This window comes from Falco naumanni, chromosome 14 (assembly GCF_017639655.2).
Source record: "Falco naumanni isolate bFalNau1 chromosome 14, bFalNau1.pat, whole genome shotgun sequence".
Classification (NCBI taxonomy): Eukaryota; Metazoa; Chordata; class Aves; order Falconiformes; family Falconidae; genus Falco; species Falco naumanni.
This window is the reverse complement of record NC_054067.1, coordinates 23,358,645-23,386,639: the sequence shown is the minus strand read 5'-3', so window position 1 is coordinate 23,386,639 and position 27,995 is coordinate 23,358,645. Positions and strand designations below refer to the sequence as shown.

The 27,995-nt window shown below is 47.7% G+C and overlaps 1 protein-coding gene across 3 annotated transcripts in view; it reads right to left on the bottom strand.

Annotated features, from left to right (window-relative positions):
* Window positions 1-136: 136 nt before the first annotated feature.
* The window catches only part of OPHN1 (oligophrenin 1), a 68,532-nt gene continuing 40,673 nt past the window's right edge, over window positions 137-27,995 (bottom strand). The window contains exons 8-24 of one of the 3 annotated variants that reach the window (XM_040614749.1): window positions 27,488-27,617; window positions 26,050-26,150; window positions 23,858-23,949; window positions 23,653-23,731; window positions 22,344-22,377; window positions 20,532-20,594; window positions 19,472-19,546; window positions 17,324-17,408; window positions 16,898-16,956; window positions 15,282-15,387; window positions 13,352-13,511; window positions 9,312-9,459; window positions 7,754-8,053; window positions 5,289-5,454; window positions 4,052-4,102; window positions 3,210-3,260; window positions 137-2,835 (exon numbers count right to left, since the gene is read on the bottom strand). In XM_040614749.1, coding sequence (XP_040470683.1) covers window positions 3,218-3,260; window positions 4,052-4,102; window positions 5,289-5,454; window positions 7,754-8,053; window positions 9,312-9,459; window positions 13,352-13,511; window positions 15,282-15,387; window positions 16,898-16,956; window positions 17,324-17,408; window positions 19,472-19,546; window positions 20,532-20,594; window positions 22,344-22,377; window positions 23,653-23,731; window positions 23,858-23,949; window positions 26,050-26,150; window positions 27,488-27,617 — 1,692 coding nt within the window. In that variant the 3' untranslated portion in view covers window positions 137-2,835; window positions 3,210-3,217. The remainder of the gene's footprint in view (window positions 2,836-3,209; window positions 3,261-4,051; window positions 4,103-5,288; window positions 5,455-7,753; window positions 8,054-9,311; window positions 9,460-13,351; window positions 13,512-15,281; window positions 15,388-16,897; window positions 16,957-17,323; window positions 17,409-19,471; window positions 19,547-20,531; window positions 20,595-22,343; window positions 22,378-23,652; window positions 23,732-23,857; window positions 23,950-26,049; window positions 26,151-27,487; window positions 27,618-27,995) is intronic. The other 2 variants (XM_040614750.1, XM_040614751.1) reach the window with 2 other exon arrangements.

Sequence of the window (27,995 nt, the reverse complement as noted above, 5' to 3'; positions counted from 1 at the left end):
GCCATGCCATGCTGCATCCCTCATCCCTGGGGTGCTGGCTGGGCTCCTGCGCTGCCCGCGGGCCCCACGCAGCGGAGGATGGCTGCAGCCTGTGCCACACTCGGGCATTGTTTAAACAAGAAAAAAACAGCAGACCTTGACTCTTCCTTTCTTTTACTTCATGGAAACTTTATAAACACTTGAAATAATCTACACTTTTACATGACAAAACTGCTCCGATGGCTGATGTCTGGGGGCCCTGCCGCACTGCATGGGGCAAATCCCGTGCTCCCAGCAGTGTTGCTCCTGTGGCACTGGTAGCAGGGACTATGCCCCGCAGCCCTCCACCAGCATGACCAAACAACCTACTGCTGCCCCACCGCTGGTCCCCAGCATTCAGCTGCACTCATGGAAGGAGGAAAAATCAGCACAGACACGCATATGACAAATGACTTTAAAAGGACACAATGAAATAAGTTTCTAATAAGCTGCTTCCCTCCATTGTTCACAATGTCAGACTTCAAACCAAACTCCCTCGGATTTCTTTCTTCCCATGGACCCCAGCCCTGTCCCATGGGCTCTGCGCCAGGCAGCGAGCAAAAGGCTGACTGCACATGAGCAGAGTGGGGGACGCAACAGCCACCGTTTCCAACAGGATGGGTACTGTGGGTGTCAGTGCCATGCAGCGCCCACTTGCAGCGTGGGGGGTGCCACCACCAGAGCCACCTATGTCTGTGGTAGCCTGGGTGCTTCCCAAACCGACAGCTTCAAGGGGTCCTCAAAGCACAGCCCCGAGAGGGGAAAGCAGTTTTGGAAATGTTGGCCTTCTGTGGAGGAACCACTGGCCTGAAGCCTCTGGGACAGCCACCCCAAGAAGTGACAAAGCCACCAAAGGGCAAGCTTGGGCACCAGTGCCTGCCTGCAGCAGAAGTCTGGGGGCTGACCATGCTGTAGGCAGGCAGCTCCACTGCTGGGCTGCTGGAGAGGCTGCCCCAGCAGCCACAGCCACTCTGGGCTGGTCAGAGCCCCTCTCACCTGCCTGCAGACTCGCTGGCTCACAGCTCTGTCTTACCTGCTCTCCTAGATACCTGATTATAAAACCACAATGCTCTCTGTTTCGGTGCTGCTCACGAGAGGGTGCAGCAGAAAGGGCTCACTGTAGCTTTGAAAAGCCCTGAGTTGCTGGTGTGTGTTATACAGTCTAGGAGTAGATATCACCGTTCTGTTTTTCTTTTTTTAAAGTCACTTTATGTGCCACTGTTCAAAGCAAGAGTACAGGAACAAGCAGTTGGGGCACCACCAAAGCCCAAGGGAGCGGAAGCACCATTGATGTGACACGTCTGTGTCCAGCAAATGCAAAAATTACATTCAGCAATAAAGCAGACAGACACTAGGTGCACACATAAGGCAAGCGTCAGGAGACAGCACACGAAGGACCACGGCACATCCTGCCAGCAAACCTGCACCAGGCAGGACACAAAGCGCGCTCGAGAGGACAGAGCACCTGGGAAGCAGCTTATGGGGATGTTTTTGGCCACCGGTTTGGGAATGTTCCCAGCACCCAAAGAAAATAATTCAAAACAGGGAAGCCACCTTTGGGCTGGGAAGAGGAAGCAGGGAGGCCGTTCATTGCCTATTTACAAGTAAATGCTACAGCTGAGGAGCTGAGCCTTGGTGTCAGCTGGAACCACAAATATGCCTCTACTGTTAACAGGGGTACTAGGGGCAGTCCTGGCTGGGAGAAACCTTCCAGACCAAAGGGCATCATCTACACGGCCACTGCTGAGGAAAAAAGACTGGACATCTCTTGGACTGGAAATTAATATAACAAGCAAACAAGAAACTGAGTGTCTCTTAGAAAAATGCTGGGCTCTGACCCATACTGAGTGAGTTTCAGTTCCTTGCCACCTCTGGGCTGGCCCACCAGAATAACTCCAGGACAGAGACTTCTTGGTGGGCCTGCGGGAACTGGATCTGGTGGGAGAGGCTTACGTGGGAGGAGGAGGAGGAGGGGGAAGAAGAGCACCTGCCACCTCCTTCTCCCAGCTGTGCTCTCAGAGGCTGCTGACCTGGCCAGCACCCCCTGGAAAGCCAACCTGGAGGCAGGGGATGCAGCCCCACGCAGGCAAAGCCCCCTGGCACAGCCACATCTGCCAGCACGGTTTCCCAAGACAGGGGCATGCTGACACCGGGGAGATGAAGAGATGTCCTGCAGAGCTAAGCATGATGGTCCCCCTGAATCCAGTCCTGCCTGCCTTAGCACATGCAGCATTTCCAGTAACACACTGCTCTCCTACGCACTGAAAAACACACTATAGCTTACTGAGTGAGGAAAATTTAACATAAAGGAAGGAGCTTCTCATGGCAAGGGGGGCCAACCCAAACTTCAGTTGCTCTGCCCTTGCATCCAAGTATGGGGAGTCAGTCCCCTGCATTTTGACTCCAATATCTGTCCAATGACCCCTGCCAAAGCGTATTTCCCCCAAAAATGAGCAGGTAAACAGCCACTCTTGTCTCCTGCTGTCCCTTCCACAGCCCGTCAGTGCTCACCCAGCCCTGCAAACACTGCCAGTCACTTGCAAGGGCACACACAAGCATCCTTCACAGTCTGTGCAGAGAGGAGTGGTGGAAGGGCTGGGAACAGTTCAACACACATGGATAGGGTCTTCTCTCCATCGTTATCTCCCTCTCTTTTAATTTCTTGAGCCACTTACGACAGCATGCTCTGAAATTATCGTCCAGTAAGATAGCTGCTCTCCAGGGGCACTGGAACTGGAAAAGTCTTAGCTGTGACACATCTGTTTCACAAGCACAGAAAATCTCCTGGGTCTAGCTGGGCTGAGGTGCTTACAAAGTCTGGAAGAAGAAAACAAGCATGCTTTATGCAGCAATGTAAATGTATCAGCAATGGCAAAACCACAGCCAGAGCAAGCACTCTGGTTTTTTTAACATATGTTTAAGCTGAGCACTGCAGCAAGGAGGCTCAGGAAGTGCAGAGCAGGCTGATTTACTACACCCTGCCTTACTACACCCCCAACAAAAAGCACGGACCACCTCCAGTTATTATCTTTCCTTTTGTGCAAGGGTCTCCTGCAGGAAGGACATTTCTCCTGATCTTTCTTTTGAGATTCCCATTGCCTCCACTGGACTCCCACCACTCTATAAATACTGAATTTGCATTATGTATTTGCTTTTGGTTTATTATTTGATTTATTGTTATGAACACATACCTTTAGCCTCAGCTCTCGTCACCTGGTATCCTGCCTTGTGGTGATGAAGAACTGTATATAAGGAAGTAGAAGAACACAGAAAAAAAATAAATGATGCGGTAAGGGAGCTCAGCCTCAGATCCATAAACCTAAATAGAGGGCTGAGTAAGAGTCAGGTCAGGGATACATTTTTTCAATGTAACAAGTGAACTTGCTGTCAGTACTAGCACACAACATTTACCAGACTTACATGCAAACCTGCTCACACTTTTGGCAGAGGTTGGTAATTTTTAAAAGCAGGAAGCTGAAGCTTATTAGAGCAGATATCACAAATGAAATCTGCTGCCACAAAACACGACGCTTGCCATTCCAGCCTAACCCGAAGGCTTCAATGCCCAATCTATCACTCCATCACACCGTACCTCTCTGTGGTGGAGCTATGCCTGCACATACATTGTGTGTAGGACCATCCACTCTCTCGTCTTGCATCTCCGATCAGCTGCTGCATTCTAACCTCAACTCTCCCATGATCTTATCTGTGCTCTTCACAAAGGCTGGGAAGTAAGTACAACATGTACTACACTGCTTAGATCCACACATGATAAAAGGAATCCACAGGTATGCTTATTACCTAGTAGGATTTACATTTAGCTTATTGAGTCTGTATCTGGATTCACATTTTAAAATTTGTGCTTTTTGTTTAGTTCCAGTGTTCTAGCTGAGACCCATCTTCTGCCCACAAGTAGGAGGCAAGAAAGGTCAGGGCTGGGATTCCTGAGCTGACTTGCTCTGTCTCAGAGGGAAGCACCCTGTGCAGCAAGGCTGCTTTTATTTACATGCCAGCTTCTCAGTGCCAGGCTTACTTGCTAGTTCTTCGGGAAGCTGTCTCAAAGAACTTTGTCCTAGAGGCCACCCTGCAAAGAGAACAAGAGAGGTCACTCCAGTTAACTGATAAAGCAATTTGCTAATGAGGTCTCATCTGTTCCAGGGAAAAGAGCAGTAGCATTAGCAGACACCAAAGATGATAATATTCAATTGATGTCTTTTTTGCTGAGGCAGCAGCTGTGCTTCTCATGCTGCCAGCTCCGTTCGCCTCTGCCTTCATACCACCCTGGCCAGGCAGCCCTTGATGGCTTTTGGCTAGACTGCTTATTTTCATGCTCTTGCTTATGATCCTACATGCTGATTTATAAACCCACGTCTATCACTTCTTAGGGCCTCTCCTTCAGTTTTTGTGTGCCTCATAGCCAGCTTCAAACTGTCTTCTTAGAAAGAACAGTTCTAACAAGTGGTTCAGAAGAGCAAAGGCAAGGCCTGTTCCTGCCCTGCAGGTGGGGAGCTGAGCTCACGACACCTTTCCCAGACTAAGAAGTGAACGTGCTGGACTTGGATCAGCCATGCAGCACAGCTTTATTGGGCGCTCTCTGTAGAAAGCAGGTGTAAAACTCGGGAGCTGCACCCAACCCACAGCAGGCGCTTTCCCAAGGAGTGCTGCCACCTTTTTTCCTTTAATTCCCATTGAAGCCAACAGGGTGTCTGTCTCTTTAAAAGCTGAAAGAAATCCGATGATGAAACTGAACTCTATGCAATTTCCTTAAGAGAGGTCCAAGCTGGATCTTGTCCCTCCCTGAGAAGCATCCCATTAGAGAGGTGTGCTGACAGCCAGGCAGGGAAGGGCTCTCAAGCTCCGCTGACATGAGAAACAGCAGGGAAGGTGACGCGACAAAGCTCAGCCCCAGGGCTGCTCTTGAGAAGGGTCAGAGCTTTGATTTCCCTGTGTGTTTGCCTTTGCTGCAGCCATGCTCCCCCCCAGGCTGAGCCCTCTGCACAGGTTTACAATGCAATATTCAAACCCACGCTCGCACCAATGTCAAAGGGGACATCCATGGGCTCCAGCCATTGTATGCCACTGGTGCTGGAAACCAACACAGTAATCCCCCTCTTCCTCTTCCAAAATTCCTGGTAGATGACACCAGCTCCTACTCTGCCTCCCGGGCTGACCTCATCTCCCTGAACACTCCCCAAGCCCCAGGTGGCAGCTCCCTCAGGCTGAGCTGCCCACCCTGGGTACTGTGTGTCCGCCAAGGGCTGCTGACTTACATGGATGAAGGCGTCTCTTCTGCTGTTCCTGATATCAGATCTGGCCTCTGCTCCAGCCTCAGAGGGACAGGAGCCCTGCATGGTGGGTCTGGAGGTCTCATGGGGGGACGTGCTATCACGGGCTTATCGCCATGGGATCGTGGCTTAGGGACACCATCACACTCGCCTGCAAGGATGAAGATTACAAACACTGAGTACGAAGCTTTGGTAAAGGGCTAGATATTTATGCAAAGACATGAAACAAGTTAGCAGGCTTAGTTCTGTCTCTCTCTCTACCCCAACAGCCTCTCTCTGACAGTGGCCAATACCCAGAATTTAGGGAAAGAGTCCCAGGAAAAGGCAGCTCCCATGCTGCCTGCCCCAGAACAGCCCTCCTGGCACCAGAAAAAGGGGCTGGTGCTGGACCCTGTCATGACAAACTTGATGCAGCTGCTGATTGCAAAGATGATATTGCCTGGGAACAACAAGTTTTAAGCAAAACCTGTGCAGTGCCACTCTTCAAAAGCAAGAGGAACAGCACAAACTGATGATCCCTGCAGCCTGGGGCCGCTGCTTCTCTGAGCTTTTATCTCAGACAGTGGCACTATCTGTCCTCTCCTCCAGCTTTCTGCTCTGCTCGCAGGAGTTCTGCCTCGGCTGCTTTTCTTCCCCAAGATCTGGCCAATGTTGTCATTCACTTAACCCTTGAAGACTTTCAGGGGTTAAGTGAATAAGGAATCAGTGTCAGACCTTACCTGACACCCCTGGCGACCCCAGACCTTCCCTCCAGCACCCAGACCTCCAGGGCACATTTCCATAAGTGATGTGATCTTGTCTGACCGTTTATATGGATCAAAATAATCTTAAGAGCAGGGTTCCTGCCCTTCTGATTTAGACATTTCCACTGCTAGAGAGTCCTCTTTCTCATCAGAAAGAAATTAAAGGTATTTTTTTGGTAAAATAATTAATTGCTGCAACTACTTAACCATGGCTTTGTCAACTCCTTAGTTACTGAACCTTATTATAACCTGGCGCACCACCTCAAACACCAGTCCTTAACTGACTCTCTTCCACACCTGCATTTGTAAATTCTGATCCTAATTTTCCTCCTTGGTAAGCTCTATAACTTGATTTTCTGAGTAAAAGGCTGGCTTTCTTCAGCTTTTCAAAATTATCCCCAAACTGTGCACATTAAAAGCTCAACACAGTGTTCTAGCACTGGTTTGCCAGTATTAACACAGATGCAATGTAACTTTATTACTACTTCAGTGTTCTTCTACAATCTATGTTCAAGGATCAACGCAACCAGTTTTATTATGCTGTCAGCACACTCTGTGTGATAATGCAAAACAATAAAACTCGGAAGCACTAAACACAATTGATGCATAAGCTAACTTTAAAAGCTTTTTTACTCTTCCAAAACCAGATTTCCACCTACCATTTATGTGACAAATTTAAATTAAGGAAGTAATGTCAGTTAGATGAATCTGACGTTTGTGCTACCCAGCTGGGCCCTTCTTCTTTCTCTCCATTGCACATGGGAGTCATTCGTCAAGAACGCAGCCTAGACTTTATTTTCTAAATACAGCACTGTGAAGCTGTCAGAGGATGACAGCATCTGAAAATCACTAGAAAGTGCACAGGAATAGCTGGCAAATTGCAGAAGCAATAAATCTTTTATTATGACCATTGTCCTGAGTCTTTTATAAAACTCAGCACCACATAACTGGTGTTACAGCAACGCGTACTGTCCTGCAAACAGCTCCCCGGCATTGTAGCTGAGAACGTCTACAGACACGCAGATACACAGACACCTGCCTGCCGTCCTCCACTGAAATGGACAATGCCAGCTCAGATCTGGCCTCAAACTAGTTATTTCTCCCTGTTGTAAATCTTTGTATACAGCTTATTAGAAGAAAAATAATTATAATTATTTAACACCAATGGATGAACCATTGAAACAAACGTTCCCAGTAAAGCCTTGGTAAGCCAGAAGCTGCATCACAGGGGCCTGACAGGTAAAACTTATCAACAATTAAAAATGTGAAAGTAACTTTTGCCATTTTCCTTGTCTCTGCTGAGGAGAGTGCTGACAATCCAGAGCTTACAGCTGACTAGACTGGGTACAAATTGCTTTGGGTTTAATGGTCCTTATGTTGCTACTCAAGCCTGAACTTTTTAAGTCCAGTGAGCTAGTCTGAGCATGGAAAGCCTGCTTCTCGTGACACTGGTGACATCTGCCTGGCTCAGCAGGGAAGGGCAGCACTGGTACCAGCACCAGGCTCTGCTGGCTGCTCTGAAGCTCCGCAGCAGCCGCAGCCCCAGTAAGCCATACTCTGAAGGTACCCACTGTCTGAAATAAAACAGGACAACTCAGGAAGCCAAGGCCTGATCAAACCCTCGGGCTGCAGTCCCGTGCCCACTTCACTCCTGCCTTGCTTCGGCTGGGATGCTAGCACAAGCCATGGCCCCAGGCACACGCTCACCCTCCTTGCCGTAGATCCCTGGCCGAGGAGCTGGTCTCTTGGCTTGGAGCGTGGTGTTCCGCAGGGCAGGGCTGGCCACCACCCCGTTGGCAGCCTTGCTGGGCGGCTTTGCGCCTCCATCCTGCAGCCTGGCCACCAGCTTCCCCACCTCTGCCTCAGCACGCATGGGGGCACGGCCCTCGGTGGGGGGACGCCCCGGCTCGTCCCCCCCAGGCCTTGGTGCAGGCAGGCGGCTGCGGTGCAGCGGCTTGGGGGCCTCCGTGCTGATGCTGCCGTTGGGGGTCTGGGCGTGCTGGTCTGCTGCAGAGCCAAGGGGAGAGAGAGCCATCAAGTTAGGAAGCAGTGTGGAGGTGCGGTGGTATCTGCCCGCAGCAGTGCCGAGCTCTCCCCTAGAGCTGCATAGCTCCTGCGGCACCAAGGGACAACCAAATGTGTGGCAGAGATCGACAGATCCTCACCCTGAGCAAAACACAAGTAACGCATGGCTCACACAGACACTGAGGAATAAAGAAAACTGAAAAAATGCCGAGTATCACAGAATATACCCATAGGTTTCTTTTAAGTTTCAAGTACTCTTGCTGTTGAGAGGTTGTGTACCATGCCTTTATATCCCTCCACAAATCATTTGTCTCATCTCTGTTGCTGTGCTACAGAGCCAGGCACAGGATGCAGCGGCACTGCTCTGAACTGACTGCACCCTGCAGCCTTGGTGCAGTCAAATGTTTCTGCTCCCACTTCAGAGAAACATTTAAATGCAAGGCACCTCTAACTACATGAGGAGTCCTGTGATTTTAAAGAGCAATTTGAATCAATCATGTTTTGCCAGTGCCAAAAATTACACTTGTAGTATTAAGCCTAAAACATTATCAAAGCTCTGATAGACTTTTCATCTCTTTGGTGATGATGTGATCTAGGGCACAGCTTGCAAAGACAATTAGAGCAAATCAGGTGCAGAGAGAAACATGATTTTAAATTGATGTGTCCTTCAATATGATAATAAGGGCCTTAGCATTTCCTTACAATCTACTTCAACAGCAGACTTGTACTAGGCGTAGAAAATACTATCATTGGGTCCTGAAAAAGTCCTTCAGTGCCCTGGATGTAAAATTGCCAGCAGCTAAGGCAGTCCTGCAGAGCCTCTTGGGACCGACATGGTCTGGCAGGACAAGACTCCAGCACCATGCAGCGACCCCCAGCCTGGCCATGTTTGCTCTCATCCCACCAACTCTGCTCCTCAGTTGCATTTGCATCACTTTGTGTTTTTGCCTCTGAAGCTACAAAACCTCTCCACTGGACTTCTCATATGCAAGAACCAGTCTTAGTTTAGCTAACTGAGAATGCTGCGAGTAACAGGAAAAGAAACAGTCTCTATGGAGTTTCAGTTGTGAGACAATGCAACCTGTTTGTGAGTACTTATTTGCTTTCCTTTCTCACTGAACAACAGACCTCACAGCCTGGGAAGTGCAGTGCTGCTATTGTTTCTCCATTGCTCCTGGAAAGGTGTTAAAAGAAACAGGAGGGGTGAGAGTCAGGCAAGGCAGTAGTGAACTGGACTGACCTCCACTTTCTTCCACAGAAGCACCGAAGAAAACGGGTCTTTCCCTCAGAGGACGTTTGGAGATGGTGATGGGCTTGTGCCGCCGGGCAGCCACCCTGGGAGGAGGCACTGGGGGTGCAGTGGTGTCTTCTGGGGGGCCGGAGTAGATCTGTAAAGGCAGACATGTTTAGGTGACCCAGCTGACTAGAAGGGCTGCTGCCTCACCTCCCACCGAAGGTCCAACCTCCAGCACAAAGGTGGCTGGCGGTCACCACCACCACATTCTCTGTGGCCCCCCAGGCTCCAGCAGCACACGGTTCAGAACGCCCCTGGGCCAGGCGCCGCAGCGGTGTGTTGGGCAGCCCTCCGAGGACAGCAAGCCACAGTCGCGCCCAAAGTCATCAGGTCCCTCGGCTCTGGGGAGGAGTTTGGCAGTTGAGCCATGCCAGGAGCAAAGACCCAGCTCTCGGCTGCTGGGGCTAGAAAGGGGCTGGAGCAGGGCTGATGCTTTAGTTACAGCTACAGCTGTGTCCCACCACGGGCTTTCCTACAGACAGGCTGACTGCTCTGCACCTTGCACACCCACTGCAGCACTCAAATAACACAGCAAAATTACCAATACAGACAAAATGTACGGAAGCAAATTATCCTGGAGCAGACGAAGGAAGCTTTGAAGCTGACAGTTTCTGAGAAACATCAAGATTTCCACACCAGTGAGATGATACAATCTATTGAAAGCACCCAAACAAGCCACCACATTGTTTTAGATTTAACACTAAAAAAACCTTCAGCTCTTGGCTTGCAATGCAGTGTGGGGCACTACGAAAGTACCTTGCGTGAAATACTGGCATAAACCCAACACTGCTAAGGAGTTTTATCTCCTTTTCTCACTGGTCACATGGCACCTATTTGGGTTTAATTTAGAGGCCCTTATTTATGTTAGTGCTTTTTTTAAGAGCTGAAAAAGAATTAAGCCTCTGGGCAGTTTCTTGAACATTTGAAACACCACATTAAGGCCCCAAACCAACTGCTCTTGTGTTTCTCCCATGGATATTAACTGAATTTATATTAGGCTTTTAAAAACCGAGTTCCTACAGATGGGGTAGCATAAGCTGCCGAGACCCGAGGCTGCACTTCCCATCCTGGGAGAACATAGAGCTGGTCCCCTCCCAGCTGCTGGCAGGAGATGGCTCAAGCCCAGAGGACAAGAGCCAGTGCCAGACTCACTGACGGGCAGGGTCATCGCTCCCTCACTGCATGCTTTGTTATGGAAGAACAATTTTACTGTGTCACCCAGAAAAAAATTTAAGAAATTTAACATTCGGATTTGATTAAGTACACAATTTTTGTAATTCAAACCAAAAGTGCATTCTCTCCTCTCCCAGCCAAAGAGCAGTTCTGGGATATCAAGATGGGGGATGAGACAGAAAAATATGCCTCCACTCTAACCTTTTTGATCCCCAAGACCAGGTAGTGTGTACCACGGTGAGGGTGGGCACCAGCAGCTGGGCTCCCCACACCTCCCTCCCCTGGGCAGTACAGGGGCAAGGTCAGACCTAAACTGCATCCATAGTCTGCCCAGGCTTCCACTCAGCACGCTCGGTATAAATACTGTGGGCTGGTACTCAGGCTTTGCTCCTGATGTAGTCTGCCCTACTCGGCATGAAAAGAGGGGAAACAACACATCCAGAGCAAAGACCCAGGTGAGTAACAAATCCCAATCTGGTCATTTCAGCTGCTTTTCTTGTACTATTTGGTGACACACCGTGGCTGCTGATGTTTAATGCCAACAGGGGCTCTGCCCTTTGCAAGGGCAGCATGTTTTCTCCACTCCAGAATACAAGGTCTGGTGCACTCTCCCTGCCTGGATTCAGAAGAATCTGCTATGACATCAATAGCTCGTGATTTAAAAGCAGAAGCTCATGTGTAATTAGAATAGCAAAGAATTACCTGCACCAGGACAAATTTTTTAGAAACATCAACCTCATCCCTACATACTGACAAGAATCTAACATTGCTTTTTAAAGAAAAAGAAGTGTTAAGTTCCCTATGGATGCTTATACAGGTACCACAAAATGCCATTTTCATGAGATGCTCTTCAACTCTGAAACCCATGCTAAACCCCACTGCAAACCACTCTTTTTAAGATGTGGGTGCAGCCTCTGCTTTGCTTCTGCCTTCTAAATGAAAATCCAAGTTAAACAACTTGAAAGTACATAGATATTGACAGACCCTCATTTTTAGAAGGTTTGTGCAGTGAAAAAGGCGTTTCCAGAATGAACAACTTTTAATTTAACCAGGGCACTGAAATATAAGCTGTGGAAACAGTAATTATCCACAAAGAGTTCATATTGCACCATATAAACCACATCCCCCTCCTCCTCCAGATTCATTTGAAGTGTTTGCTCATGTGTGAGCTGAAGACACTTTCAGCTCTTGATGCTGAACTTACAAGCTCAATCTAATAAATCTTACTAACTTAACCTTATCGCTGAAGAAATTAAAAGAAGTAAAGATATCTGGCTTAATTAAAGATTTAATTTCAGGTCTTAGAGGCAGCAGAGTAAATAGTGTTGACTGCCTGCACTGCAGGCCGTACAAGAAGGGAGGATAGAGGCTCGTTCTAGAGCAAATTGTGCAAGGATCCCAGCACGCAAACAATTCACTGTTTTCCTGTGGGAACTTAATAAAAGCGTTCAGAGACCTGCAAATAAAACAGGCTTGTGATTTTCATTACCTTCTGGTGTGGTTACTCAAAATTCTCTGAACTCTTTCATCCTGCTTCTGGTTTTGATCTTCAGCACCACAACCGACTCTGCCACCACCCATCTGGTCCCTGTTTGGTTGCTCTCACTCCACATCCACTTTTGCAAGAGCCTTGCTCTTTCAGCTTCAGCCTCCTCTTCCTTTCCTGAAAAGGGAGCTTCACTTCTGCATGTGTGCTGCCCTGTCTGCTGGGAGCGCTACCCCAACCTCCTCACAGCAGACAACATCCTTTAAAGGATGGCTTCAAACTTGCCCTACCTCTAAGACATAAGAGATCATTTGGCCACTTCATAATGTAAAGTATTATGAAAAGCTGAAGGACAAAACTCACTCCCCCTCAGACTTAGTGCTGTTACCAGGAAAGCAGGTTACCAGGTGGTTCTTGGTACATTGATCTGAATGCAAACATTGTGCAAGTTTTTAAGTATTAACATACAGCTCTATAATCCTCCAGCCACCCTGAAAACCCTAAACAATTATATCAGATACCACAAGGAGAAAGTGCTAATACAGAAAAGAGCGGAATAATTTGCTTTCCATCAGGAGACAAAATGCCACATGACAAAAAGCTGTTGTCTACATGTGAATCTTCAGCACCTACCACAGCAAGACTAATCCAGGCCAGGCATTTAGGCAACGCTCTCGGATAAAAATATTCAGAAAAAATCCCATGAAATGAAAATGCTTCTGGAGCCTGGCCAGGGTGCACTGCTCCAACACAACAGGCACTGGCCGCCTGCTGAAGTCTTCTCTGTCAGGTCCACCCCAGCTCCCCTCCCCAGGCCTGTCCAGGCCATCCCTACTCCTGGATCTGGAAAGATCATATGTACAGCTCAATTGCTGTCATCAACCTTTTAATACTTGTCTGCTTTGGGTTTGTTTCCCCCTGCATTAATAGTCGTACAGAGTCTCATCTTAGACTGTGCCCGTTGAAACCAGTTATGCTCTAGTCTAGCTACTGTCTTCAACAAAGGAAAGCGTGAAGTCCTGCAATGTCTAGGCATATAGAATATATTTCTTTTTCCCAGTAAAGACTCCTCTTATTTAAAAAGAAAAGCAAAAATCTCCTAGACCCAGGCTAAACTAGCTAAAGGCAACAGTGAGGAACATTATCTGCTACACTTTTTGTTTCCTTCTGAAACATTTCAGAACAGTGTATTCTGTAAAAGAATACCAGTCCCCACGGGGGCTCCAGAAAAAGGAGTCAGAGCTCTCCATCGTTGCCAAGCAACAGTCTGCAGGAGCATGCTGGAGCTGTGTGGAGGCATGGGGAGGCTCGGGGCTGCCACCTGTACCTTCCCAAAGTGCTCGATGAGGATCTCAACTACAATGTTTTGGAACTTGATGTTCATCATCGCTGCCACAGTGTCCTCCTGCGCTCGCATGAGGGTAGGTCCAAATATCACCCCCATGTTAGATGGTGACATCAGATTCTCTCGGCTGTGCTCACATATGCTGTGGAGAGAAGGGAAAGCAGGATCAGGTTTTGGTTTGGTTTGTTTTTTTTTCCAAACAGATATCTAAGAAATAAAAAAAGGATACAGTAACTATCAGTCATTCCATTTTCTTCATTTTGTTTCAGGAGAATTTGTTTCCCAACCCTGCCAGAGACAAAGCATGTCTCTAGCTACGGCACTCACGTTTGGCTAGGACAACTCTATGGGAGAGAAGATGCTGACAGCATTTTTATTTGAAACCTTCCCTCTCATAGCTCTCTTTTAACACTGCAATCAAAAGTCACCTGCACCAACACATACATCAAAACGGATTATTTAAATTGGAACATCCCATTTATCCAGAACTGACTTTTGGCTTTAATTTTTCCTCTCTCTGGAGGAAGACTGAACATAGGAAGCACACTTTGGAGGTTTTCAATAAATCTCTACACAGCATCTTCTTTCTTAAGGGACCACCGTTTTCAGAGAACAGAGCTCTCCCTGTCTCTGCCCCTCAACCTTCAACCTCTGCAAGAACGTGCAAGTCTGTGGAGCAGCACCAATTATTGACTGAAGTACTAACCACCTAGGTGAGCACTACCTCTTTCCAAAACTGGACCAAGAGGAGAGAGACTCTGATGCTGACATGTAATGAATTCTGGGTTTGTTCTGTAGCTCTGGTGTTAAAGAGGTTTTTGTCAACATGAAGGCCAGAGGGAACAGAATTTTAAGTATAAACACTTTAAGGAATAAACACAGTGACCGCAAGTACAGCATTGGCTTCATTGGATTGCATGCCAGACGCTCTCAGCTCTGCCACTTACGCAGAAAGGTTTCTAAAAACCACATAAACATGTTCACGAGAGGCTGAAACTGGACTGCAGGCAGGATGCCCCGGCCAGCCCTCCTCACCCCAAAGAAAGGTCATGACACCGAGGGCCAAGCACTCACCTTCAAGTGTCAGGGTGTGACAATCCCAGCTCAGCCCTGCTTATTTCTGCAACAGTCCAGTTTTGAAAATGACTTCTCCAAGGGTCCAAAGCAAGCCCTGGTCTTCCCTGACCTGCACACAGATTGCTCCCTTGCTTTTGAGCTTCAGCATGGCTTGTCACAAGCCGCTGTCCCTGCTGCGCCTGTGCTCCTCCCCGAGGTGGAGAGGGCAGAGCTTTCACACTGAGCCTTCACATTCGGCGTGACAAGGAGGCAGGAAAACACCCATTTCCCAATGCAGTGCTGCTGCCATTATCATCAAGTAACAGACTTTTTCAGTGGCTCAGTGGCAGAAGCACATGGAAGCAGCACTGCTCAGTGCCACTAAGCATCCACTGCCAACACACTTGTACGAAAGCAGACTGACATGCTTAATTAAGCCTTCATGCTGCTCTGAGGGCTCAGGACACTGAATCGATACAGCTGGAGACAAAACCAAAGCACACTTCATATTCAGCCCATGTGCACGGGTCCTACAGCTGTTCCCAACTGCCAGACAATGTTGTCATGAATTGGAGTGAGAGGTGACAATTTATAGCTCTGCTGCCAGAGGTATTCTAATTTTAAAATTATTTCCTGCCTGGTGTGTGTCAGAAGGGGATGAAAGTGGCAATTAGAAAAAGAAGCATCATTTAATGCAGTGGGTAGCAAGGAGAAGCATACCATTTGTGCATTCCAGATGTAAACCCCTAAGGGGACTTGGTGGATACAATTTTGCAAATCTACCAGAAAAAGAGGCTTGTTCTTCTGATTCCATTATTCCACTTACTTTGGCTTTAGAGAAAAAAAGTCTGCTTACTTGACAAGGTGTTGTATGAGGAGCTCTAACATCTCTCTGTTCTTGTCAGGTAGTTTATAGACCAGTGCATGAATGGCTCCCAGCCTGTAATCTAGGTTCTCAGATTCTGGAAAGAAGTAACACAAATAAAAGTTTTTGCCCACCGCTTTCAAAGTAAATACGTAAGAGAAAGATAAAAGCCAAAGAAAATCTGTGGGAGCTGTTCCTTCTGTAACGTAGGGCTGTCTGGCCAAACTCCACAATGGGAAGCAGAGGAAAATGAGATTACATAGCAACAGGGCAATCATTGTCAGAAACAAAATGAAGCGGAAAGAAGAAGAAATGAATCTTGAAAGGGAGCTCATGGTCACATTCTGCCTCTGAGCATGGCTGGGGAAACAGGCTGGGCATGGCCGAGTACTCCCCTTTGCACCCTTGCCCTGCACACCAGCACACCGGGGGAACGCATGGCCTCTCTGCTGGGTATCTTATCAGCCCAGATAGCTGTAACACCAAACAACACAGGAAAGTGTCCTGCAGGGAAAAAACCTGACCCAAAGAGGTCACTTTTAGAAGCATAAATAATCAAGAACCAATAAAATACTCTGCATGAAAAGAATAACGTGAGAGCTTGGTAGCTGGGAAGCTTACTGGTACAAGTTCCTGAGGAAGGGTAGGAAAGGGATTATTGTTTTGCACATACCCCAGCCATCATTGGTTTAACCAGTTCTGAAACTAGTAAATCTTGGGCTGGAGCACAACCAGCGGGTGGTAGAAAAATTTCCTTTCCAAGAAAGAATAGGTGCTGTTAATCCTCCAAAAGTCTGAACTGAAGAGAGGCAGGCACTCTCCTACCCTTCTGTCGACTTCAAGGAGGTGTGGGGGTGTGAATTATGGTTTAATGCAAAAGTGTTTCTGAGTGTGCCATAAATTTCCAAATGCCAGTACTCTCAGGCTGAGGGAAAGGATCAGCTGCCTGTATCCCTTGTCTCCATCTCAGCAATGCTTGCTCTCCACATGCTCTGAGGATGTAGCCAGCTCAGAATTATCATGGCTTATTTGAAATGGTCTTAACAGGACAGCCAACGACTGGACATTTAGCACAGGCGAGGTGCTGTCAGCATACCCATGTTACCTGGCTAACCTCTGTCAATACCGGCTGTAGCTCAGTTCCAAGAGCTGCAGCAGAAAAATGTCTTTCATGTACTGGTAGACACTTTGGATTCAACATCCCAGGACAAATTTCATGACCTATAGGGAGCACCTATCTATCTGCGTGTCAACAGCACATCCCATTCCCTCACAGGTTTTAAAATAAATACATTAATACTGTCAAGAAACAATTCTTCTGGGCCACTTGTGCTGACTTCAGGTTTAGCTGACATCCACTGGCTCTCTCCGAGAGCGTGAAACCCTGTTAAGAGGGAAGAGAACTGAAAAAGCAAAGGAAAGAAGGGAAGGAATACCACCACCCTTGCACGATCAAGCACTCAGAAGACAGGGTCACTCTTTCCACAGGGAGAATAAGGCCGGGCACCCCAGTGTCAGGCTGGCAGAGCTCTGTCAAGTGATTCTGAGGTACCCTGGCTGGGGAGGGCAGGGCTGGGGTCCGTGGACAGGGCAGCTGTGGGACTTACTGGCAGCCAGGACCAATTCTTTGTGGAGCTTGTATGTCATGACGGGTTCAGACAAGTTCCTGCAATAACCAGAAAGAAAACTGAGCTCTGGCTGGGCAGCGCGACCCACTTGCAACTGATCTCGAAAGACCAACAGACAAACCAGCTTGCCCTCCAGCACCACTGTTTCCCAGGGGCATCTCCCTCCCACCGCAGCCAGTATTATTTAAACAGCTTTCTCCATAGGATGTGGGGTTTCTGCAACAGGCTTATTTCTTGTAAGTTTTAAAAAATTTTAAAAATTCCATTCCTCTCCCCAAAGCCTTTGTCACTTCTTTGCCCCTTCCAACAGCCAGATGTTAACAACTGGCAGTTCACCCTGCTTTTCACTGGATCGAGCCTCAAGCTCCTTTGCCCACTCGGGGCTGGTGTGACCTGCAGTGCTACCTGAGATAAAACTTCAGTGAGCTGGTAATTGTCTTGATGTCCCAATCACCGCTTTGGAGATCCACATCCCCTGGACATTTTGGATCTGGAAGAAGAACAAAATGGCTTCAGAAGAAGGTCCATTTTGAGGCTGTTAATAAATAGCATGCTCTCAGGCAGGGTATCCTCTGGGGACAAACAAAGCTATAGCAGTGCACAAAGAAAGCTACTGATTCTCGCAGTTGGGGAAAGCACAACAACAGTACCAGTGTCAGTATTTTGGAAGGCTGAGGAGCAATGCTAACTAGGGACAAAGGAAGAAGCAGAAGGTAAAATTTAAGCAGTGGTGAAAAGTTAGTGAGGACTTACTCTATAGTTTGTTTTTTCCAGCGCAGCCAAGGCTGGCAGAAATGACATATTTCAACAGATCCAAGACAAGCTTTCTGATATCCAAAGTAATCTAAATGTCTAGCTCCAATCCCTCCTTCACAGCTGCTCCCCTGAAAGCTGTTCCGGAAACATTCCCTCTCACTGCATGGAGAGAAGGGAGCTCAGAGGTGGAGGCACAACACCACAGAAGTACACTTTGCTCCTGCGTACTCTCACTAACCACCACATCATTTCTGTGGTACGATGAAGTAAAGGACATGGCTGAAGGATGGGGAGCAGCTGTACCAAAGAAATAAACGGCATGATTTGTTTTGAAAAATAAATAGGATTAGAGAGACAAAAAAATACTAAAAAAAAAAAAATATCTATCTCCTAACTGAATTTTAGGATGAAATCCTTCTGCAGCAGTTATTTCTGTGTTGTTGGACTTTCCATCCTGAGTTCATACACGGTGGGGTGGCAAGTGGTCAACCAGACCAATGCATATAAATAAAACGAAAAGCCACTACTGGCAGGGTTGTTCAGATGATGAAACCACAGAACTACTCACAGGGAGGGTGAGAATCAAGAAGCAATAAAAACTTAGGCTACGTAATGAGTCATCAGGCAAATGTAACCAGATAGCTGCCTCAAGTTGCAGCTCCATGGGAACTGGCGCAGCTATGTCAGCACAAACCAGCCGTTTTAATAAACAGTAACAGAAGAAAAAGCAATAGTAAACAATAGTAAAAAATAATAGTAAAAGCCTTTGAATATATTAATATCAAATGCCTGTGCAGGGGGCTGGTGCCAGCCTGAGGCACCCAGCTATTAACATTAATGTACTTTCTGCCCCGTGCTCCAGCCCCGTGGGCAGGGACAGTGAGGGGCCATGGGCACGCAGGAGGCCGACCCCTGGGGCTCACCTATAAGGCTGGCAGCCTGCCCTGGCCCACACGTGCCACCAGGCAGGGGCACAATGGCCTCGGCCAGGTCCCAGCCTGGGAGCGCCTGTCCCAGCCCGGAGCACACTGCTGAGCCCCATAGCCTGCTGCAGGGAATTAACCATTTCGAATGCAAGGACTACCCACCAATTTACATGCTTGCATTAAACACAAGGATTCAGGGCACAGACAGGCTTACAGCAGAAATTCATACATTGACTTGCTAACGTATACATTGCATACGGTGAGGTATCCCAGTCCTTCTCGGTGAAAACAAATCAGGGTAAAGGCCTCCCTGTAGAGGTTGCCTTCCCAGCTCTCCTCGATATCCCACAGAGGAAGAGGGTCCCCCCCTGTGCTGGCCTGCGGGGCCTGGTGTAGGGGGTGGCCGTGCAGGGACATGGCACCTCCCCAGGAACAGCATAAGCCAGGTGAGTTCCCTGGCAGCAGCGCCTGCAGGAGGGGCTGCCAGCAGTGGGGGAGGGGGCGAGGGCTCCCTCTCGTAGGCTGACATCCTGCTTCTCAGCCCTGTGACAGGAATGTGTGACTCCAAAATGCCTGAATATTTTTAGCACACGATGGGAGAAGGCTCTATGCCACTGCTCTAGGGTCACTGCTTTCCTGCTGCTCACTTAAAATGCAGGTTGCACCACCAACGAACAGATGCAGTTTGAAGGGAGAGGCACTAGAGCGGGTTGCAGAAAAAAGCCGAGAAAAGATGGGGAAGATGTGCCATGAGGCGGGGGCCACAGGGACCAAAAACCATGCTGGATGTTGCTCACTGTGAAACCCAATCCTCTCTCTCTGAAACAATACAAAAGCAGGACAATAGTTGCATGAAATAATTAATTCTTACCAAAAAAGGCATTCAGCAATTTCTGCACCTGAATATTGCTGCCAACAGTCCGGTAGACGCCCTCCGTAGTAATTCCTGCGCAGGAGAAAACCAAAGAGCCTTAGTCAAGGCTCTGCCCAGCTGGTGGGAAGTCCACAAGCCCCATCTAGTGGAACTCGTCCCCAGCTGCTGGGGTGCTGGCTCAGCAGAACCGCTTACGCCCCAGGATCCCCCGACCACTGTCTCCCCTGGAGCTCCACTCACCCACGGTGGCCACGGCCACCCGCACCGCCCCGGGGTACTTTGCTGGGACCGTGTCACAGCCAGGTGAGCACAGCCGACGCATGGAATACATGCTGGAGCTGGCAAGCCCTCCCTGCCTAAATATGGTGCTTCTGAAGAGTGCTGCTTTCACATGAATTTGTTCAAATTGTCACAGAAGGCAAACATATTTAAGCAGATTCTTTGAAAACATTAGCCAATTTTAGCAAAGGCAGAACTGTGTATTTGCCCAGCTCTGTGAGGAGGGTCCCAGCTGCCCTGTGTCTCCCCAGTTCAGTGGGGCTTGGCTGGCCACATGCCCCAGAGTTCTGGTAATGAAACCAGCCACCTTTCCCTGTGGCAGCCTGGGGATCCAGCTGTTCTGGAGCCATTTACCTCCGCCCTCGCTGGTGTTTCATGAAAGACCAGAGGGTGAACTACGACCCACCAGCCTGCTCCTGTCCTGCTGCTTTAAACAAAATGGGTCTGAATGACTCTGTACCCCAGTTAACCCCTGCCTGTCCCCCCAGTATAAAGAGACTTCCAGATCCGTTCTCCTGCCTTACGAGTTTTTTCAGAGCCAAAGATGAGAACTCAATTAATGCAAAAGCATAAAGGTAAAAATTCAATCCTAACTGAATTTGGTATAACAACATTCCAGACTGCACACGGTTTCTGCTCTTCTGACATGCATCCTTCAGTTAAAAGCCTCATTTCATTGACTAACACTACCATACTGCAGAAATTACAACACAATTCAAGACCACGGGAAGCAACACCAGGACAGTGGCACCTACTGATGTCCGGATGAGCACCTTACCTTTTGTTTCCACTGCGTTGATGCACTTCCGTACAAACTTGAAGCCGACCTCATTCAGCTCCACTGTTTCAAACAAGGAAAGCAGTGTTAGCTGCCTGAGCATCAGCACGCGGCTCCCTGCGGAAAACTGCTGGGAAAGGCCCATACCCAGACCCTGCTTGGCAGACAATGTTGCAGTGCCCCACCACGCAGACAGGTTCACATGTGTGTCCACATTGTGCACATCCCTCCAGGACAACACAGGCACTCTTTAAATCCTGACAAAAAATTACTGGTTCCATATGTTCTTCATCTTCCTTTGAATCTGTTTTGAGTCACAGCATTGCTTCCTACACCCTTTCTGCTTTTAATAATAAAAGTATAAATCAGAGTCCCGCCACATGTGAATTTGTGTTTGATAAAGAATTGATTATCCATTTCCAGAGCACTGCAAAATACGCATCATATCTTCCTCTGTGTGTGATCTCCCACATCACAGGATCATCTAATTTCTGCTTATCTACTTGACTAGATTAAAAAGGAAAAACAAAACAGCTTGATATGCTGAGTAAAGCAGAACACAGGTCTTTGTTCCAGCCAATTAACCACAGACTATCTTTGTTCCTGTCTGGCAGGCACCATGAAGCAGGTAGGAAGTCAGGATTTTTTTCTATACACATATTTCAGCTTCTGCAATCACACTACTACCAAGCCATAATATGAAATTTCTTTTTGTTCAGTGTAAACATTTATATTTAATTTCTCATAAATGACCGCGATGTTGTTGCTTTGGAACTTTTTGGATTTGGGTTATCTGGGGGGAGCAGGGGTGTTTGTTTTTTTGGTTATCTTTCTAATGTAAAACATTTTACTGGAAAAAAAGCAGTCACTGGACACATCTGGACCAACTCCAGTCACAGCACAGGCCCTGTGGGTGAATCCTATGAAATCTCTGTATTTTCAGCAAGTATTTTTCAATGATTCTAAGCAAAAGAATTGCTGTTGCAACAGCAATGAAAAGCTCAGACGTATCTTAGCTCTAACATAGGAATGACTAAGACACCCTTAAGCACAGTTCCACTCAGTACTTAATACTGAGCAGCATGATATGACTTGAAGTCTTTCTAGCTCTAATTATTAAAAATAGAGTGTATTTACTTTTGTGAAACACTGAGGGACATTCTTTCCAAGCGTCTAACGCAAACACAGTTGAACAACAGGTTTCATGCTTATGCCTCTGATGATGCTACCTCTATGCTCATTAAAGTCAGCTAATTAAAGAGCTGATAAAACTAAGCTGTAAGATACAGAATGCAAGTTTTCACCAAGCTAGTGAAACCCCAGAGCTTTCTATGGCAGCACACTCAGCACTGCAGTGCATGCTCAGCCTGACCTGTACAGGTACGGGTAACACCCTGCTTGTGAAAGGGGAGACATGGAATGAGGCAGTGGGATGGGAGCTCCAGGGAACTCAATACCACCTCTATTTTCCTATTATAATCTTTGCTAAGGGAAATTTCCTCAAAATCTCTTACTGATCTTTTTTCCCCCCTGTTATTTTGGGGTTTAGAGGAGCAAACTGAACTCCACATCCTGCTAGTTCTGGCCAAATAGAAACTGCACGTTGCAATCTACAACTTTTACCATTTGCAACCCATTCTTATCTGGCCTCAGTATCAGACACTGTGATGAAAAGAAGTTACACTGCTGACACGGAGGGAATACACAGCCTATTCAGCAGAAACCCAGGAGAAGTGTATCTGCAAGGAAAAACACTGCCTGACCTCCAGACAGCTTCGACAGCTCTGAGGAACAGCAACAGAAATGACTCACTTTCTTCCTGTTTGGTGATGGGACTGTGGTAGATCTGAAAAAGGCAGGGGGGAATGGAGGAGGAAGAAACAAAAACAATGCAATGAGATTCAATGTTTATTTCAAAAGAAAATGCAGCACCCCATAAATCACTCAAAGCCAATCACAAACAGTAAGACAACGTTCCAAACAAACATCATTTTATAGTTAAGCAAGATACCATTATCTACATAATAAATAAGTTTTTGCTGACTTCCTACATTTCACTGTAGCACCTATTTCCAGGAAAGAGTTCTCCCAAAAACTGAACAGGAAACTTCATTTGTCCTTTAGATGCCCTGTAAAAACAGCAGCTGGGCAGTCTGGCACGCAGAGGTCATGGCTTTTTTGTTCGTTTGCTTGCTTTTTAAAAATTCAAGTGTCAAGAGATTCCTTCATCCCATACAAAAATAATTTGTATTTTTTTGTTAATAATAAACAGTGGTACTACTATTGACAGAAAATCAAAACCCCTTCATACTTAATATCACGCAAACCGAAGGAGCCCCAGAATTGGCTGCCCAGTATGAGCACACTGACCCTCCACATTATCCCACGTCCTTTCCTGTTTAAACGGGCAGGGAAAAAGTCCTGCGAAAGGTGTCAATGTCCCATCTCCCTGCTCTCACGTCCCACCTCTGCATCAGCGGCCACACAGCTCTAAGCTACTCCATCCAGCGAGCGCACTCACTGCCAACCCTCCTCACCAAGCCCACCGAGGGAAAGGCAGCTCTCCAAAGACAAGGGGAGCTGCCAGGAATGGGTTTTCCCACACTGCACATCACACTGTCCATTTAAAGGAAATCTGGTAAAATGCAGGAGTCTGTGCTTTGCTTAGACTGAAGGAAGAAAACACCCACAGGCACATAAAGGCAGGCAAACTCGCGTGCAGGACGGCCACTTTCACTTTTCCAAATGCCGCTCAGAGCAGGGACGGACACAAAATCACCTGCTGCACATTGGAGAGCGAGGTGTGAGCAGCAGAAATATGGAGTGTTCCACACTCAGCAAGGCCACAGCTGTCTGGCACAACTAGGGAACACACCAGAACTTTGAAGAAGGAAAAGCAAAATCCCCATTACAAGCTGTGCTGTGAGCAGAACGCCATGAAGCCCCATTTCAGCTGTGCAGTGGCTGCACTGGTGCCTGAATTACAGGTAAGCCACAGCACTGAAGCCGAAGCTGTGAAAAGGAGCCTGGCAGCGGCCGTGTCACTGCTCTTCTCCAGGACCCGCCGGCAGAGGACACTGCTCGGCACTAGACGCACGGCTGGGCAGCAGCTCCAACTCACCGGCTCCTTCCCGTCCATGGCTTCCATCCACAGCCTCCGATTGGCCTCCGAGAGTGCTTGCAGTGTGATGGTCCCAGACCTGTGCAGAGTTCACCCAGCGACAGGCAAGAAAATGAAACAGAAGTTGTTTTTAATAAACAGCAAAAAGCGATTTCATCCAGGTTCACAGGGTTTGGAGATCATTTGAATACACTAAGCATCTCACCTTTCATTAGTTTCAATATCAAAACAAAACCTCTTGTCTATAGAGTCAGTTTTCCTCCTTACACAGGATTTCAGCGTCAGGTCTAAGGTGCCCTAGGAGAGAAAGTGAAAGCCAGGGTTAGAGGAAGGAAACACAGGAGAAGATTTCAGGTTTCTCAGCAGCCTTAGGCTGCAGCCCAGCATGGCACTGCCCACAGAGCACCAGGCTCCCGGTGGGTGCGCTGCTGATCTGATAGCATTGGTAACCAGGAGCACAGACGGTCCTTCCCACCATCAGTAAAGACAGAGATCAAAGGTTTTGTGAGCCAGGCTTCCCCTCAGTCACAAAATGTTCTAGACTTCATGGCACTATCCTGCAAACAAGTGCTAAATATCCCAGCAACAAACAATATGCCTCCACAGAGCAGGGATGCAGCTATATACAAACTCATGAGGCAGTTGCTTGGTCTTTCACGCCAGGATCATGCTTATCTGTTATCTGACACAGTTGGGTCCTAATTTTTATCAGGGTTGACCAGCACTATCAATTACCCACAGCATTCATGGTCCAAACAGCTTTACACAAAACTTGTAGAAAAGGAACATGAACTGACCAAATGTAGAGGTGTGCTCTGAAGAGGCCAGCACTGTGAGGCTGAGCTCTGGCCCTTTGCATTCATGCCGCGACACTCCACAGCAGAGTCAATTTGTAACATGACCATGAGATCTCCACAACTTTGTAGGAACTCTGAAGAGACACTCAGGACACCTTACAACCAACCAGACCCTAGGGTTGGGCATGCAAGCCTGGAACACGCTAATCACCCTGACCATCACCACTGATGCAAGACCTCTGACAGAGACAGATCAAGCAGACCCAGGACAGCCTGAAAGCAAGGACAGCCTTCTCCAAGACTACATCTGGCTTACACACCGTGATGAGTATCTCCTGACTGTGTTTTGTGCTGGTTGGTTGGGGTTTTTGAGAGCACCGATTGTAATCATGGATTTGCAGTTGCGTGGCCAGCTATGACCCAAAGGTACAGACTACTAGACTGCAAGAATTTGGGAAGGGGACTAATTTACATTTTTACGACTTCTACCAGCATTAACTGGCCTTACTAGACATGTCTATGGCATAGATGAAAATAGATCTCTCCAGTCAATAGTTTGGACATTTCTTTGCCAAGGTCTCTGCCAAGAGCTTCCAAACAATATATTTTATTTTATTGCTGCAGCGTGCAGAGGGCTGCCAAAGAACAGACCATGAGATCACGAACTGGAGAACAGCACGCCTGACTGGGAAGTCCCTGTGGGACATCACTCCATGTCAGAGGAGGGTGGGTGGACTCAGCTGGATGAACTTGCTGTACTCTATCATACACGCTGGCATCCTACCCCTCCTCTGTCACGCTAAGGAACTGCAGGGAACTCCTAGACACACTGGTGAGAACCAAAGCACTTTGTGAAAGCAGCAGCTCCCCAGATCATTGCCTTGTGGCAGTTTAGAGCTGCAACGGCTGGCCTCAACTCCGTTTCTAACACCAGTCCCACCCACATATACCCAGTTCTGAGAATAGAAATCAAAATCACAAACCAGTGACTGTGTGAACATGCAGAGAAATACTGCTTTTGGAAGAGCTCATCTAATAACTTGAGTAATTCAAGTACTTGCCAGAGGGCTATGTGCAAAAAAGGCTGCAGGTTCACTGCCCATTTGCATGGATAAATATCAAAATTAGCTTGTCTAGAATGGCAGAAATTTCACACTAGACAAACCTGCAAGTCACCACTGTCTGAATAATGCTCACGTTACATGAATGTGCATCTCCACTGCCAAATCCTGCAGGACTTCTATTCATTTGGGAGAGAGGGAGGTGAAACTTCTATTCACAGAAGTGCTTCTTTGAGGTTGCACCAAACCACCTGCCTGTGCGGCCAGGCGGGGGGGGGGGACACATGAAGCCCACCCCTCTACCCCGTGGCCTGAGGCCCTTCCACAGCTGCTTCCTCAGGACTCAGCCCACTACCAGCACATCTTGAAAAACAGCGCTGCTGGACAACTTCTGCCAACAACGGGACTGACCTCTACTGCCCTGGACATGGCACTTATATGTCTATTTGCTTACAGAAAGAGATGATGTGGGCAGATTGAAGGTGAGACCTGATGGCTGGGTCAATGTTTGCAGACATCTTTCCAAGAAACCAACTCACTTGCTTAGCTCCAGGCTTCTGGTCAATGGGTGTCATCCGTAAGGTTTTTGCCTCTTTTTCGTACTGGCAGTAATATTTCACCCAGGAGATGCCCAGCGCCCCTGCAGGAACACACGGGAAGCTGGAGTCAGAGACTGTGCATTAGTTGGATGCGGTTGGCAAGGCACGGCTGGCATTTCCCACGTCTGCACTTCTCTGGGGACAGATGGACACTGCCAACCCCACAGGGACACCTCCCTCGCCATCGTCTCCACTGGCAAGAGCCAGGAGGAGCCAGAGGAGCAGGAGGAGGAGAGGAACACAGGGCAGCAACTGCCTCCAGCACCCTCCCAAAGTGCTGCTGGTGAAAGGGCATTTGTGGGACTCTGGTCTCAAGCCAAGATCGTTTGGCCAAGTCCAGCCAAGACCTACACTGGCAGGATCCTACGTGTCTGGAATGCTTGTTTCACACAGAAGCCACTATTTTTTCCTGTTGATGAAAACTTGGTAGTAAAGACAACAGCACCTTTAAAACACTCTAAAGTTCCTACTTCTATCACACTAGACTTATTGTCACTTTTTTTTGTTCTCTTACCTGAACCCCTTTATATGAAATATTTTAACTGTTGTTTTTTCTCTGATTTGTTTCTAAGTTGCAGCTGTCAGGAGGAACAGCTTTCTTCATACTCAATTTATAGGGGAAACATAGAGGCAGCAGTCAGTTATCAGAATGCAGGAACATGCAGCATTTGTAGTCTAAAATTACTGTCTATGTGTTTTAAAAGCAAGATAAACACACATACAAATGTATGTATAAATACATTTGTATATATAATCTAAAAATTAATTGCTCACAAAGTTGTTTGTAGGCTCAGAGGCCACAGCTCTGCATACAGGCTTTTGTTCCCTGAGTGTTCATGCCTGCATGGCCATGGAAAGCTATAGCAAGTACCTGTAGAAGACTGAATTTGATTTGATTCTGCACAGAATCACAAGTTTTGCTCTCAGCAGCTTAACTCTCAGTGCCGGTTAACACTTCAGCTGTGCTCAGATGCCCTCGGAGATACTGCGAGAGGGAAACTGGGCAGGACACCAGATTAGTTATGATAAAATGCAGCCACGGTGCAATCTGCCAGAGCTCTGGTCTCTCCAGCACTACAATGGAGCAATAAATCTCATCTAATTTGAGTGCAGGGCAATTAGCTCTTTGCTTACATGGCTCATGTAACCCAGAGAAAGCTCTGTGCCACCGCTGGGAAAGCTGGCAGCTAAAGGTGCCGGTGATTCCCCGGGCACTGGCAGGCAGTGACACCCCACGCAGCACAGACCACAGTGCCACTGCAGCTAAAGCTGGCTTGGGCATGGGAGCTGAGTGCAGCCCATGCAGCGGGGCTATGAGCAAGGGCAGCCCAGGCTTACACGTTCTTTAACACATTCAGGTGCATATAAAAGCCATTACATTTCTCCTGAGTGTACAGATAGCCCTCAATGGTTGGCTGCCCAGGTAGCTTGCAGGTTAGGGGGGCTTCCTTCATCCTCTTCTTCAGGTCTTCCAGCTCCTCTCGTGTGCTGGAAAAATGATTCCTTGTCTGTTAAAAGAAAACAAAAGGAAGCACATTTGAACATGAGTGAAGAGTGAGCTTCAGGTATCCCTAGTCAAATTTTAAGTGCTCTGGCACAAATGAGTCAATTAGCAATGTACAAAATGCAGAAGCCACTCCACAAATTCACATGAAAACTTCAGCTAGAAGAACAACTGGACTCTTAAAGATGCTTGAATAGACAAGGTTTAACATGCCATGCATGGAGTTTATGTTGAGGAGTCATGACTTGGGAGGACACTTGTTCTTTAGTAAAAGGAACTTAGCACATTTTAAGGGTAGGTGGAGCAGAAGGAAGCACCTGAACTCCTCTTCACACCATTGTTTAGGTAATGGGTGTATTCTCCTACAAAACTTCCTCAAAAG